This window comes from Acanthochromis polyacanthus, chromosome 5 (genome assembly GCF_021347895.1).
Source record: "Acanthochromis polyacanthus isolate Apoly-LR-REF ecotype Palm Island chromosome 5, KAUST_Apoly_ChrSc, whole genome shotgun sequence".
NCBI lineage: Eukaryota > Metazoa > Chordata > Actinopteri > Pomacentridae > Acanthochromis > Acanthochromis polyacanthus.
In genome coordinates this window covers 42,858,077-42,871,063 of record NC_067117.1, presented here as the reverse complement: position 1 = coordinate 42,871,063, position 12,987 = coordinate 42,858,077, and the positions used below count along the sequence as shown (strand labels likewise).

The window sequence follows — 12,987 nt, the reverse complement described above, 5'->3', positions numbered from 1 at the left end:
GACTGCAAACTGACCTCAGTCATGTCATCCAGTTTTCGCTTCAGTCTAAAACCCATGCCTTGTTTTCTGCACTGCAGAAATGCCATTGGTGGCATCGACACAGACGCTCATGAAGTGAGTCTTACGTTTATGTCCTTTGATTTTCCACTGTTTTCTCTGGATATGTGTGACCATGTTTTTTTTGTAGATTGTCTGGTTGCAATGAGGGCATTTGTCCTTTTTCAGGGATAATCTTGAACATCTTTTCTCTGTGGCAGCAGGTAAAACCAAGGAGGGCACTGCAGCTGTATCTTGCAAATCTTGAGAGGTTGAGACTGTGGCTTGCAGGAGTGTGGACAGAGGTGTGGCAGTTGAGGTTTGTTGCTCTGCTGAAGGTGAACTGGAAGAGGAGAGATCCGGCATCAAGACCGAGGTGGACTCTGCAGCTGTATTTTTGTGGGTGGGAGGAGAGGTCTTTTCTGGAGAGGCAGCAGTCATGGCACGCTGGCAAACCTCCAAGTGTTTGGTCTGTCCTTCTCAAAACAGTTTTACTGCACACAGGACAATGGTAGTGTCCCTGATCCCTGCAGTTCAGTCCGCATCTGCATATAATTTTATCTAGAATAAAATCGTGCAAAAAAAAAAATCTTAGTTAAGGACCAATGTACAAGTACACTCTATAAGTACTGTTTATACTCTGTTTTTGGGTGCAGGTGTACACTCACACCCCATTTCAGCAACATTCTGAAGTTTTCAACTTTTCATTTTCTGATAATCATTTGGCTCACATAAATTTTGACTTGCAGAGCAGAGAATCTGATTCTTAACTTTTCTTTTATGAAAATGACTCAATAACCATTTAGGGTAGATCATTCCCCTTTTACCAGCCAAACCAAAACCTTCAGTAGCCTTGTCTCATACTTAATACAAACACACAGACAAGTACATTATGCTGACCTTTAAATAAAATGCCACCTTTTTTGTGTGCCTCCAAGTGGCTCTGCAGCTTGGACAGTTTGGCAGGTTTAAACTTTAGGCACAGCGGACAGTGGAATTGTTTGCAGCATGTCTTGCAGCGTTCAATTTTGGGCGTGCTGCCGGCTGTTAGGACTGAAATATGCATCTGCAAGAGAAAAATTATGTCGTAATAAGTCAAACAAAATTATACAAAAAATAAATATATATATATATATATATATATGGTGACTCAGTTGTTTTGGTCTTCTAGCAGGACAATGGCACATTTTAGTGAGCACCATCACGTGCACAAGACAACTTCAACAAATTATACAGTGGAAACCAGTTAACGTTGTAGTGATCATGGATAACGTTACTTATCAACCGCTTATATGGATCAAAATGCCTGGGACAAAATCATTTTCTGTGCAAACGCTGTTTGCAAACAACAGTGAAAGCCTTCTAATGTCAAGCTAATCCCATATATATCTAAATACAGAGTGCCTTTAGAGGCTAATCAACCAAGTGAATCAACCTGGTTAGCACTAGCCACCATTAGCCCAACTACAATAACAACACTACAAACTAAAGTCCAAAACTTGATTCTTTCAAATTAATATAACTTAACAGGGTGATGTACAGTGTGCAACATAATGTTCTAGTGAATAAAGGCTGTTTCTGTTTCTTCATATAACAAAAAGTTGCCGCTTGACTTTTACTCACTTTGTTGTCGCCGTACTTCACATGGGAAACGATAAATACATGCTTCCGGCATACTCACTTGTATTTTTGAAAGGCTTCAAATAAACTTCTGGTCCTGAGAGTGGAGGAGACCTCACAGTGCAGGTCTGCAAGGAAGGGTCCTGAGAGTGGAGGTCTGCAGCCAGACTGTCTTGAAACAGAGTGGGGTAGCGGCAATGCAGGCCAGGGCAGGGTGGCTGCAAGAGCCAAGGCAGCGCCAGACAAGAGTGGCGGCAGGAGCCAAGACAGGGACAGGGACAGGGACAGAGAGGGGAGAGGGGAGAGGGGAGAGGGGAGAGGGGAGAGGGGAGAGAGAGGAGGAGGGGGAGGGGGTCCAGAGCTGGTTGCAGCTGACCTGAGCTTGAGCAGACTGGGATCTGACAGCAACAATGAGTCCACGGTGATGTGACGTGTGGGCCAGGTTTTAAAGGCCACTGATTCCTCATGTGGCCCAGCTGTGCACCCACTGCAGCTGGCATCAATGATCCTTGATTGCCAGCACAGCCAGAGGGGCAGCACAGAGGGGGCGGGGCTGAGGGACAGGGCAGGAGACAGGAGAGAGAGAGAGGAATGGAGAGGTGACACCTTCTGGAGTATCAGCTGTTTCTCACTTTACACATGGATGTACCCAGTGAAACAAAAGCTGAGCACATTCATGTATGATTTTCATCAGTGGATGATAATAATAATAATAATAATAATAATACATTAATTATGATCACTCCACCACCCCTATTGACCTGTAGGAGTCAGGGCAGAGGAGCAGAGAGTGAGAGGGGAGAAAGCTCTACTGGAAAGGTGAGTCTAAAGGATTTCACAGCATAGAGTCATTTGTGATGCAGACAGTCTTGGATTTTTATGGAACTCGATATGAATATTAAACATGAAACATTTCAGTCCAGGCGCACCATATAACATGTATTTAACTTGAGCTTTTATTTAGGAGAGCAATCATTGGAAAGTGGAGATGGCCAAGAGAGAGCTTTATAAGCCAAATTAACCCGGCCCAAATATTTTCAAGAATACCTTAATATAACTGTTTATTTAAGTAATGAAGTAATATTTTTCAGGGCTTGAAATTACAACCATTTTAGTCCCATATGTGCCCAGAATGTAATCTGTGCAACTTCAAAAATATTTGGGAGTAAGCAATTATTGTGTTGTGAGTGAAAGTCATCGCATTAGCCTCTTTGCTGATCAGTTATTAAGTCAGTTCATTGTGTTTTAATGTATCTTGAAGGGTCAGGCAGAAGGATATGATCAACAGGCAAGGTCAAGGCAGGGAGAGCAATGGGACCCAGAGATGGATCTCGAGGCAGAGGAAGATTGAGATATTCCAGAGAGAGAAGGAGAGCAAACAGATCAAGAGATGGAAACTGCTGAAGCAGCTGCAGCATCTCACTGCACTACAGGGTTTGATTTAGGTGACAAAGACACAGGGCCCAGACAGGTAAAGCTGAAAAGCTGCCCACAAGATAGTTTTGGTACACTGTAAACCCAGATTTTATTTCTACTAAAACTTCCGAGTGATCATTACTTATTGTTTTATGTTTTGTAAAAACCTGATATCATTACTAAACAACATTAGTTGTTTGTACTAGTTAGATGGAAAATTCATTGCACTAATCACGTTTAGTAGAGATAACTCGGTATGTTAACTTTCATAAGAAAGGGGCAGGGCTAATTCAAAGTCCTGGACGAAGCAGCGTCAGACATTGCGTCAACGGCACTCCAAACGTGGCGGGACTCTCGACATTGGCAGCATATCTTCACCGAGAAGGAAAGTCACTCCAAGTGGAATGGTAAGTATAAAATAAGTGTTGTAGCCTAATTGTCTTTTTTGGAACTTTTAATACCCAAACGCTTAGAAATAACTTGATGATGCAATGTTAGTGTGTGAATTTATGCAAATGTTAACCCATACTTATGCTAACATTAGCTAATGTCCACCCAAAATAGTGTCAGCTAGCCTAAATGGTGAAGTTAGCTTAGTGTTAGCAGTCTGAGGACCAACTGTATTATTGATATTTCTGTCATTTTGTGCGGTATAAAAGCGATTCAGACACTGTTGTGGCTGAGAGATTCGCTTCTTTTTAATACATCCGCCATTGACGTTTCTCAGCACACATTGAACATGAGCAAAGTGGTGTATCTGTGAGTCCCTGCATTGGGACAAGGACACATCACCGTCGTGTGGGCTCACAACCTAACCTAAAGCGACACTGTGGCATGACCGTGGCGGACACTTGGTCCGACCAGGTTCCCGACCGCCGTGGGGAGGGGAAGGGGGGCGCTCTGAAGTCGGGCGAACGCAGCAATGATCTCTGACCAATATGGTGAATAATATGGTGAATACAACGCTGTTGGGCTGCCCGGAGCCGCAGCATAACCTCCGTATGACCTGCTGCAGCTTAGAGGGGGAGAGCAGGAGGCTGCTGCATCTTTAGCTGTGAGTTTACCTGTGATGTTGTTTTAATCATTTTATGCAGTTTGTCAGCCGATGATTTGGTGAACCCTCTTACTATTAAAACATCAGCTGCTGATGAGAAGGGATGGCGAGTTAAACTTTCTACAACGGAGGTGTGTCGGTGATAAAGCTTCGTAAAAGATGAGAGAAACGGGAAGAGACTAAATTCAGACCAAGTTTTTGAAGTTGGGGGATTTTTCCAAAAAGATATCAGGTGTATGTTTTTTATTACCACGTCTGCTGTGTGTGCTGTGAGTCTCTCTCTCTTATTCAGTAACTACAAACTCAGGTGTGGGAGTCACTGTGTTACATGTTCATCCGACATATATTTGAAAAGATATCAAGATTGACATGAAACTAAAAGCTGATTAATTACTTAAGTGAGTTGAGTTAAAAACAATGATGAGATTTCAAAAACGCACCTCAGAGATTACAAGACTACCTCATGATTTCCATTTAAAAATTTCAGAAGAAGAAGACCCTCTGACCCCCATCCCATTTGATGATGTCAAATAAATATTTATGATTTCCCCACTGCAAGTAAAACCCAATCCTATGGAAAAACACTGAGTAACAACAATGACAATAACAACAGTGACAACACAAACTAACATTAATTGACTTATTTTGCTGACAAGCCTTATCAAAGTAAACACACCATTGTTGTCATTTTAGTTCTAAATTAATTAATGCAATATAATATGGTATAACACTAATGCCAAGTTAAAGCAACCAAAACATATGATCCATTATAGAGCAGTCATGTCAGGTGGCAAAGCAATTTGCTTATAGATCTGATGTCATTACAATAATGGTGAGTCAGCAGGTGCTGCTGTCTAATTTAAGTATCAAATGTTTTTCGTGGCTCCATACAGATTTTTGTGTGTATAAATGACAATGTGCTTAAAGGTAAAATGAAATATAATAATATTTTTTTTAAAAAACAGCTGAACTATTAGGCAAAAATGTGAATTAAACTTCAACATATTTGAATGTCTGGCCCTCAAGGTGTCTGTTGACTTTGCAGCATGTAGGCTGAAAGTATTAAAGTCACTTTTTCAGTTAAGCCCCTTTATTGGGCACACACACTATAGTATTTAAATAAAGTAGGCTACTTGATTATCAAAATAATTGCATTGGATTACCTTTCGGTATGTAACAGTGACATTTTTGAGCTAAATGCTCTCTTGTTTTTATTTTTACAGATCCGTGTGCTGTGAGGATGATGTGGAAGTGCAAATATTGCGAGTATATGTGTGAGAAAAGGGGTTACCTTTTAAAACATTATAGATTAAAACACGGAAACTATGGTAGAACTGTCACATTTCCCTGCTTACACCAAGAATGTGTGTGTACATTCAACTCCATTAATGCACTTAAGGTCCACTTAGCAAAGATTCATCAGAAAACCCAGGGTACACAACTGAGTGAAACTGCCCAAGTAACCTTGCGCTGTCTGTCATGTGATTTTTCTGCACCCTGCACTGAAGCAGTCTTTCTCAGTCACCTGCGCAAAACACATTTGAAAGTAAAACACACAGTTCAGTGTCCGTATAATGGATGTAACTTTCACACTAATGTGTATTCCACATTTAATGCACACAGAAGTAAAGAACACAAAACACACACCTGGAGGATGTTCAGACCAGAAATATTTTCTAGTAGTGTAACTAATGAAACAGCCCAAGAAGAACATGAGCCTCCAAATGTCAGCACTGAATTAGAAGACAGTGAGGATTCTACCTATGAAGATCTTCATGATCTAGAGAAACAGTTGGAGCACAACCTAGCAGCTCTTTTTTTAAAGATGCAAACGGTCCTTCACATTCCTGAAAGTACACTGCAACATATCATACAACAGCTTTTACAGATGTGTGAACTATCCCAGCCACTGCTGTATAATGCAGTCAAGAACATTCTGAAACAACATACAGATGTTGATGATTCAGTTGTGGAAGAGTTAGTCAGGGCTGCTGCAAAGAGCAATCTCATCATGAAATTCTGTGGCAAGGATGGCCCCTTATCTACCACAAAAAGGAGAGCAGCCTATGTGAATAAAAACTTCACAGAGGTTAAACCAGTAGAGTACATTATTGAAAGAGGAAAAAGATCTAGTGTTGTATATGTTCCTCTGCATCCAATGCTACAGAAGATGTTGAATAGGGCAGACATTTTGGACAAAGCTCTTCACATCCAGAAGCGTGTGCAACATGAGTACAGTACATACAGAGATGGCTCATACTGTAATGACAATGACTTCCTCAAAGGGGAGGAATTCAAAATCGCTCTTGGACTTTACACAGATGATTTTGAAGTGTCCAATCCTTTAGGAACATCTAGAAAGAAACACAAAATGACTGCAGTGTATTGGGTGATAGCAAATGTGCCATCACAGTACAGATCCACACTCCACTCCATTCAGCTTGCTCTTTTGTGTAAAGTCTCTGATGTAAAAGAGTTTGGCTACACTAAAATTCTCCACCCTCTCATTCAAGATCTGGCTTCTTTGGAGCAACATGGTGTATATGTTGAGAAGTTAGGAGAATGTGTCAAAGGTACTGTGTTATATGTGGCTGCTGATAACTTGGCTGCACATTCACTGGCAGGATTCTTTGAAAGCTTCATAGTGGACAGATTCTGCAGGTTCTGTATGGCTACAAGAAGCGAGATGCAAGAGAAGGAGGTAAACTCGGGTGCTTTTGAACCCCGCACTATAGACACTCACAACCAGCAGGTGCAGGAGGTAAAGCAGGATCCCACTTTGGCTAAACGGTATGGTGTAAAAGGAGGGTGTACATTGACTGACTGTCTGGAGCACTTTCATGTTGTTCGTGGGTACCCCCCGGACATCCTGCATGACCTTTTCGAAGGCATTGTTCCTGTTGAGCTGTCCCTCTGCATTTCAGACATGATTTCTAAGAAATATTTTACCATAGAGACACTGAACCATGCCATGAAAACTTTTGAATATGCCTTTCATGACAAAATTGACCAGCCTCAGCCAGTTGCCCATGGCTTCTCTACCAAAGGAACCATAGGTGGCAATGGACATGAGAATTGGGCCCTACTCAGGCTGCTCCCACTCATCATTGGCCATAAAGTACCTGAAGGAGACAATGCGTGGAACGTTCTGCTGCTCCTAAAAGACATTGTTGAGTTGGCTGTGGCAACAAAGCACACTGAGGAATCTGTACATTTCCTTGATTGCAAAGTGTCAGAACACAGAGAACTGTTGCAAACAACATTCCCAGATTTTAGATTACGACCAAAACACCACTACATTGAGCATTACCCTGAGATGATCAAGGCATTTGGTCCACTTTCAGATGTTTGGACAATGCGCTTTGAAGGAAAACACAAATTCTTCAAACGGGTCATTCGTAATGCCCACAACTTCAAAAATGTGGCTCTTACATTGGCTGTTAAACATCAAAAAATGATGGCTTACTATTTGGACACAAGTTTATTTTTCAAGCCATCAGTTGAAATGGACAAGGTCACCACAGCATCAGTCACATCTTATCCTGCAAATATCCAACAGGTTTTCTGCCAGAGAGCTCCTCAGCTTGCATCAGTTTTAGTTGCATCATCAGTCTATGTAGATGGAATTAGATATTGTGCTGATATGATAGTCTCTGCTGGTTCATGCTCTGGCCTCCCTACCTTCAAGCAGATCAAACAGATTGTGGCAATCAACACTGAGATCCTGTTTGTTTGCAGTGAGATGACTGCATGGTACCATGAGCATTTGAGATCTTTCGAACTCATCAGTGAGAGCAGTAACCCCCCTCTGTGTGTGGTGCAACTGAAAGAGCTGAATGATGCTTTCCCTCTTTCAGCATACAGATATGGCAATAACTTAGTAGTGACCCTCAGGCGCTATATTCTGTGTTAAGAAGCCACTGTGATTTCTGCAATCAGTCTAGGCTGTAATAGAACATTTTGTAGCTTTTTTTTTTTTTTTTTAGCTCATGTTGAAATTTAGAATGACACAGTTCCAATTTAATTTTATTTACCCCTAGGATCTCAATGGAAATCAACATTTTTTCTTGTAAATTTGCGAGTGTGATTTTTGAGAATTCCCAAGTTTTTTTTTTTTTACAGATTACTCATAGGTTGGTCCATAAAATGGTAATCAGTGTTTATCAAAGCCCAGTGTGACATCCTCAAATATTTCGACTTGAAATCAATTATGAAAATAATTCTTGATGATACATTGCACCTCTACATAAACACTAAAAAAAGTGCACTGAACTTAAGCAATCAACTTATTAATCAACCATTTTTGTGATGCACATAGCAATGACTCAGCAATTGACTGTGCTTTTGGATATGTATATTTCTAATGACCTAATTTTTGTTTCTATTCCCAAGATGACTACAAACCCGAAGATGACCCTGAGGGTCATTCTAACAGCGACAGATATACGAAAAGTAATCCTAAATACAAGGCCTACTACAGTTGAAGATTTCATTAGCAAGCTTAAAGAAGCACTGGGACTTCATTATAACTTCAGTCTTCAATATCAAGATCCTGAGTTCAATAATGAACTATGCAATCTGACAGATACTGAAGAACTTCCCGAAAAACCAACAGTCAAAGTCATCCCTGTCCTTGAGATGGTACCTGCCTCATCTGATGAAATCTTCAGTCACACTCCCAGCACAGCAGATACAGAGATACTCTCACACTCATCTCAGGAGCGACAGAAACAGTGGCCAGAATTTTTTGATATCCCAACCTTTTCTGTTGATGTAGAGTATAGACTTAGGCAAGCTGATTTGCTGTTTATGAGTGATGGTACATACCTTAAAGTATCAAAAGAACTAAAACATGAGATCCTTGAAAGATTGGCAGAGAGCATGTATAGCTACACAGCATACCCAACTGCTGCTCAGTTTGAAAGTGTTGCTGTAGCACTGATAAGCAAGCACCCTTGTCTCCAGGAGCGAGGCTCAACCACTCGCTGTTGTGGTTGGAAAAATAGTCTCAAACATAAAATGGCTAATTATAGAACAAAACGTAGGCAATCAGGATGCCTAGATGTTGCAGTAAATGCCGGTAAGCGAGGAAGACATACAGCAGAAGGACAACCAGCTAACAAGCGTATCAAGAAAGCAAAGAAAGGTGAAATCAACTACTTGCCCAACTTTCTTGATGGATTTGATCAGGCAGCCCTGGAGGGAGTCTGCAAAGACTTGGTTGATGAAATGCAGAAGAGAACACCAAATGGACCTCTTGTGAAAAAGAAGATGGACCAGACGTTTGCTCTGAGAAGAAAAGAGGTGGTGGACTCGGAACCTGCAATAAGCACGATGGTGAAACGCTGGCCCGCCCTTTTCACTGAAGATGAGGTATGTTCAAGAAAGAGAAGATAGCTAATTGCTTAATGATCTTTCTGTGATCTAATTTGTCCAGATGTATATTTGTCTCGTCCTTTTCATGGAAAACATTGTTATTTGTAATTTTATATATATCATATAAAGGACATTCATGGATGTTTTTCAGCACTACTTTCTAGATGGCTTAACTGCAAATTGATGCAAATTCTTAGTTTTTTTTATTCTCTGTATTTTTCAGGTGTTCATGGAGTTCAGCAGGATTGTGGGCAAAAACCTCAAGCAGGAATTCTATGAGAGCATCGATCGGCACAGTCCTCGTCTCCTCGAGATATTTCGATCCAAGAGAGGGAATATCGGGCAGTTGTTGACACATATGTCACAACAGACCAATGTTAGTCCATGCACATTATGTACTTGGCTGTGTTTTTCACAGGTTTTGCGAAAACCGCATATCATAGTGCTACTCTATTAGTTGTGTAATTCAGTCCAAGCATTGCTTAAATTGTTGAGGTTTCTTATTGATCATTAGTTTTTCATTTTAGTAATTTAACTTGTGTTATTGTGTATAATCCCCAAAAGACCACAGAGCCAACTGCAATCCGGACACAGGTGCTCAGAGGGCTTCCTATCATCCTTGGGGATAACCCCACAAACTTCTTCAAAGTAGGCTTTGTGAGTAAGCTCCTTCTTTCTTATAATTTTCACCATTATTTAATTTTCACCAGTACACTCTTACATTGCTTAAAGTAGTTTTTCAAATGTTAAATCTAATGTTATTTTTTTTATTAAGGAGTCTGATGATGATGATTGCTTTCGTGACCTCGACATTGGGATACTTCTCATTGAGCGTGAAGGTACTGTGTTTACATCTTCCCTGCATCTCAGCCCTGCCTCGTTGAAAATCATCATTGAGGGACAAGTTGTGATGGACAACATTCAAGATCTGCCAAACGCAATGTGCATTCTGTTTGGACTCACATATGCACTCCATCTGGACTACCCAAAGACTATGAAGCTCACATTTCAGTTCATCCAACAGGTATTGCTGTCATTGGGCCACACTGACCTAAAACCAAGGCTACAGACTCTGAAAAATCAGCTTGAAATGTAGAACATGTGAGGTCTACTGTGAGAAGCTGTTGACTAAACAAGCAAAACAGTCTCTGCTGACCTGTCCAGTAAACTAGACAGACACACAAAACACAAACATATGCACACAAACAACACAGACACATAAAATACCACACATACAGCACAGCACATACACTTAAATGCTGTAGGAAGCATTTTGAAATATGTTGCTTTTGTGAACGTTAAAATGTTCTGGAGTTGCAGCAGAAAGACAATTGTTTCAGTTCTTGTTGCATCATCAGTCTGTGGAGATGGAGTTAAATATTGTGCTGATCTGCAAGTCTCTGTTGGTTCATGCTCTGGCCTCCAGACATTTAGGCAGGGCAAAGAGTTACAATTAACACTGAGATCCTGTTTGAAATTTCTGGTACATTTGAGTGGGGGTTTCCTGCGAATTTGAATTTTTCTATGGACTTAACACTTTAACCTCAAGGGACATCCATGTTGTTTTCTTGTAATTTTGTGACACATTCACACACACAAACAACACAGACACAGACAACACCCACAGACTACTTGGACACATACAACACAAACAATCAACACAGGCGCACACAACACAAACACTGAATTGTTTCAATGATTAGAAATGATTTTTTATTTTTCTATTTACATGTGTTGATGTTAATCTGAAGTTTGTCAATACAAGTTTGGCTGTGTTTTGAGTGTTATGCCATTTTTCTTAAAAAATAAAATGCATTTGAGCATTTAGCTGTTTCTTCCATGCAATTTATTTGAAACAAAGTTTTTTACAATATAAAAAGAAAATATGAAAGGTTAATTAGAGGAAAATACACAAATTTTAATAAATAATGGGTAGCAATAACTAATGATTTTAAATATAAATTCAGTTTGTTTAAAAACTTAAGCTTCCATGTTAATACTACTAGACATATTTAGTTTTAGCTTGTGTAAAAACTAAAGATTCCATGTTAATACTACTAGACATATTTATTTTTAGCTTGTGTAAAAACTAAAGATTCCATGTTAATACTACTAGACATATTTATTTTTAGCTTGTGTAAAAACTAAAGATTCCATGTTAATACTACTAGACATATTTAGTTTTAGCTTGTGTAAAAACTAAAGATTCCATGTTAATACTACTAGACATATTTATTTTTAGCTTGTGTAAAAACTAAAGATTCCATGTTAATACTACTAGACATATTTAGTTTTAGCTTGTGTAAAAACTAAAGATTCCATGTTAATACTACTAGACATATTTATTTTTAGCTTGTGTAAAAACTAAAGATTCCATGTTAATACTACTAGACATATTAGTTTTAGCTTGTGTAAAAACTAAAGATTCCATGTTAATACTACTAGACATATTTATTTTTAGCTTGTGTAAAAACTAAAGATTCCATGTTAATACTACTAGACATATTTAGTTTTAGCTTGTATAAAAACAAAAGATTCCATGTTAATACTACTAGACATATTTAGTTTTAGCTTGTATAAAAACAAAAGATTCTATGTTAATACTACTAGACATATTTAGTTTTAGCTTGTGTAAAAACTAAAGATTCCATGTTAATACTACTAGACATATTTATTTTTAGCTTGTGTAAAAACTAAAGATTCCATGTTAATACTACTAGACATATTTAGTTTTAGCTTGTATAAAAACAAAAGATTCTATGTTAATACTACTAGACATATTTAGTTTTAGCTTGTGTAAAAACAAAAGATTCTATGTTAATACTACTAGACATATTTAGTTTTAGCTTGTATAAAAACAAAAGATTCTATGTTAATACTACTAGACATATTTAGTTTTAGCTTGTGTAAAAACTAAAGTGGTATAGGGCAACGGGTTTCCACGCGAGTTGCGAGTAAAGTCAACTAATTGGGGCTAAGAGTGTAGGCAGAGGTGAGCATTTTACCACAGCTGGTTTGAAAAGCACAACTGGTTAGAATATTCAGTCCATCAGAATACAGCTTTCTGTTTCCCATGTAGAGTGTTTGGCAAAAACATTAAACATGATAGTTTGGTTAGTAGTGGTTGCAAGAACTGGAAGAAAGCTTTAATCATCTTTGGCGAACATGAAACTGCACAAACACATAAGGACAGTGTTGTTGGAAAAGCTACCAGGCAACTAGAAAACAGGGAGACATTGCACAGATGACAGCATCTGCAAATATGAGTGAGATAGTAGAGAGAAGAGAATATGTCAGGCGAATTGTTGAAGTCACTTCTATGTTAGGGAGACAGGGACTCCGTTTTGGTGGTCATGATGAAGGAAAAGACGGCACAAACAGAGGGAATTTTCTTGCATGCATGGAGCTTTTGAAGGAATTTGATCCTTTTCTTAAAAAACATAAACCCCCCATCAAATGCTCAGTATATCTCAGCAGCCTCCCAG

The 12,987-nt window shown here is 39.3% G+C and overlaps 2 protein-coding genes across 3 annotated transcripts in view; both read left to right on the top strand.

Moving 5' to 3' along the window:
• cntn2 (contactin 2) overlaps positions 1–12,987 on the top strand; it is a 192,706-nt gene that overhangs the window by 152,535 nt on the left and 27,184 nt on the right. The gene's annotated exons all lie outside the window — the stretch shown is intronic.
• LOC127533926 (sterile alpha motif domain-containing protein 3-like) lies at positions 3,169–11,329 on the top strand. 2 transcript variants are annotated; one of them, XM_051948016.1, is made up of 5 exons: positions 3,169–3,479; positions 8,519–9,499; positions 9,726–9,878; positions 10,067–10,159; positions 10,278–11,329. In XM_051948016.1, exons 1-5 carry the CDS (start codon positions 3,477–3,479, stop codon positions 10,596–10,598), a joined length of 1,551 nt encoding a protein of 516 aa, XP_051803976.1. In that variant the 5' UTR covers positions 3,169–3,476; the 3' UTR covers positions 10,599–11,329. The 2 variants fall into 2 exon arrangements, with proteins under 2 accessions (XP_051803976.1, XP_051803975.1); XM_051948015.1 differs by having other exon boundaries at positions 3,169–9,499.

Bases quoted from the DNA above. Each gene is read 5' to 3' on its own strand.
- LOC127533926 (XM_051948015.1), top strand. From the start codon at position 8,435: ATGCACATAGCAATGACTCAGCAATTGACTGTGCTTTTGGATATGTAT. The intron at 9,879-10,066 runs GTTAGTCCATGC...AATCCCCAAAAG, and splicing joins ATATGTCACAACAGACCAAT to ACCACAGAGCCAACTGCAAT. The intron at 10,160-10,277 runs GTGAGTAAGCTC...TTTTTTATTAAG, and splicing joins ACTTCTTCAAAGTAGGCTTT to GAGTCTGATGATGATGATTG.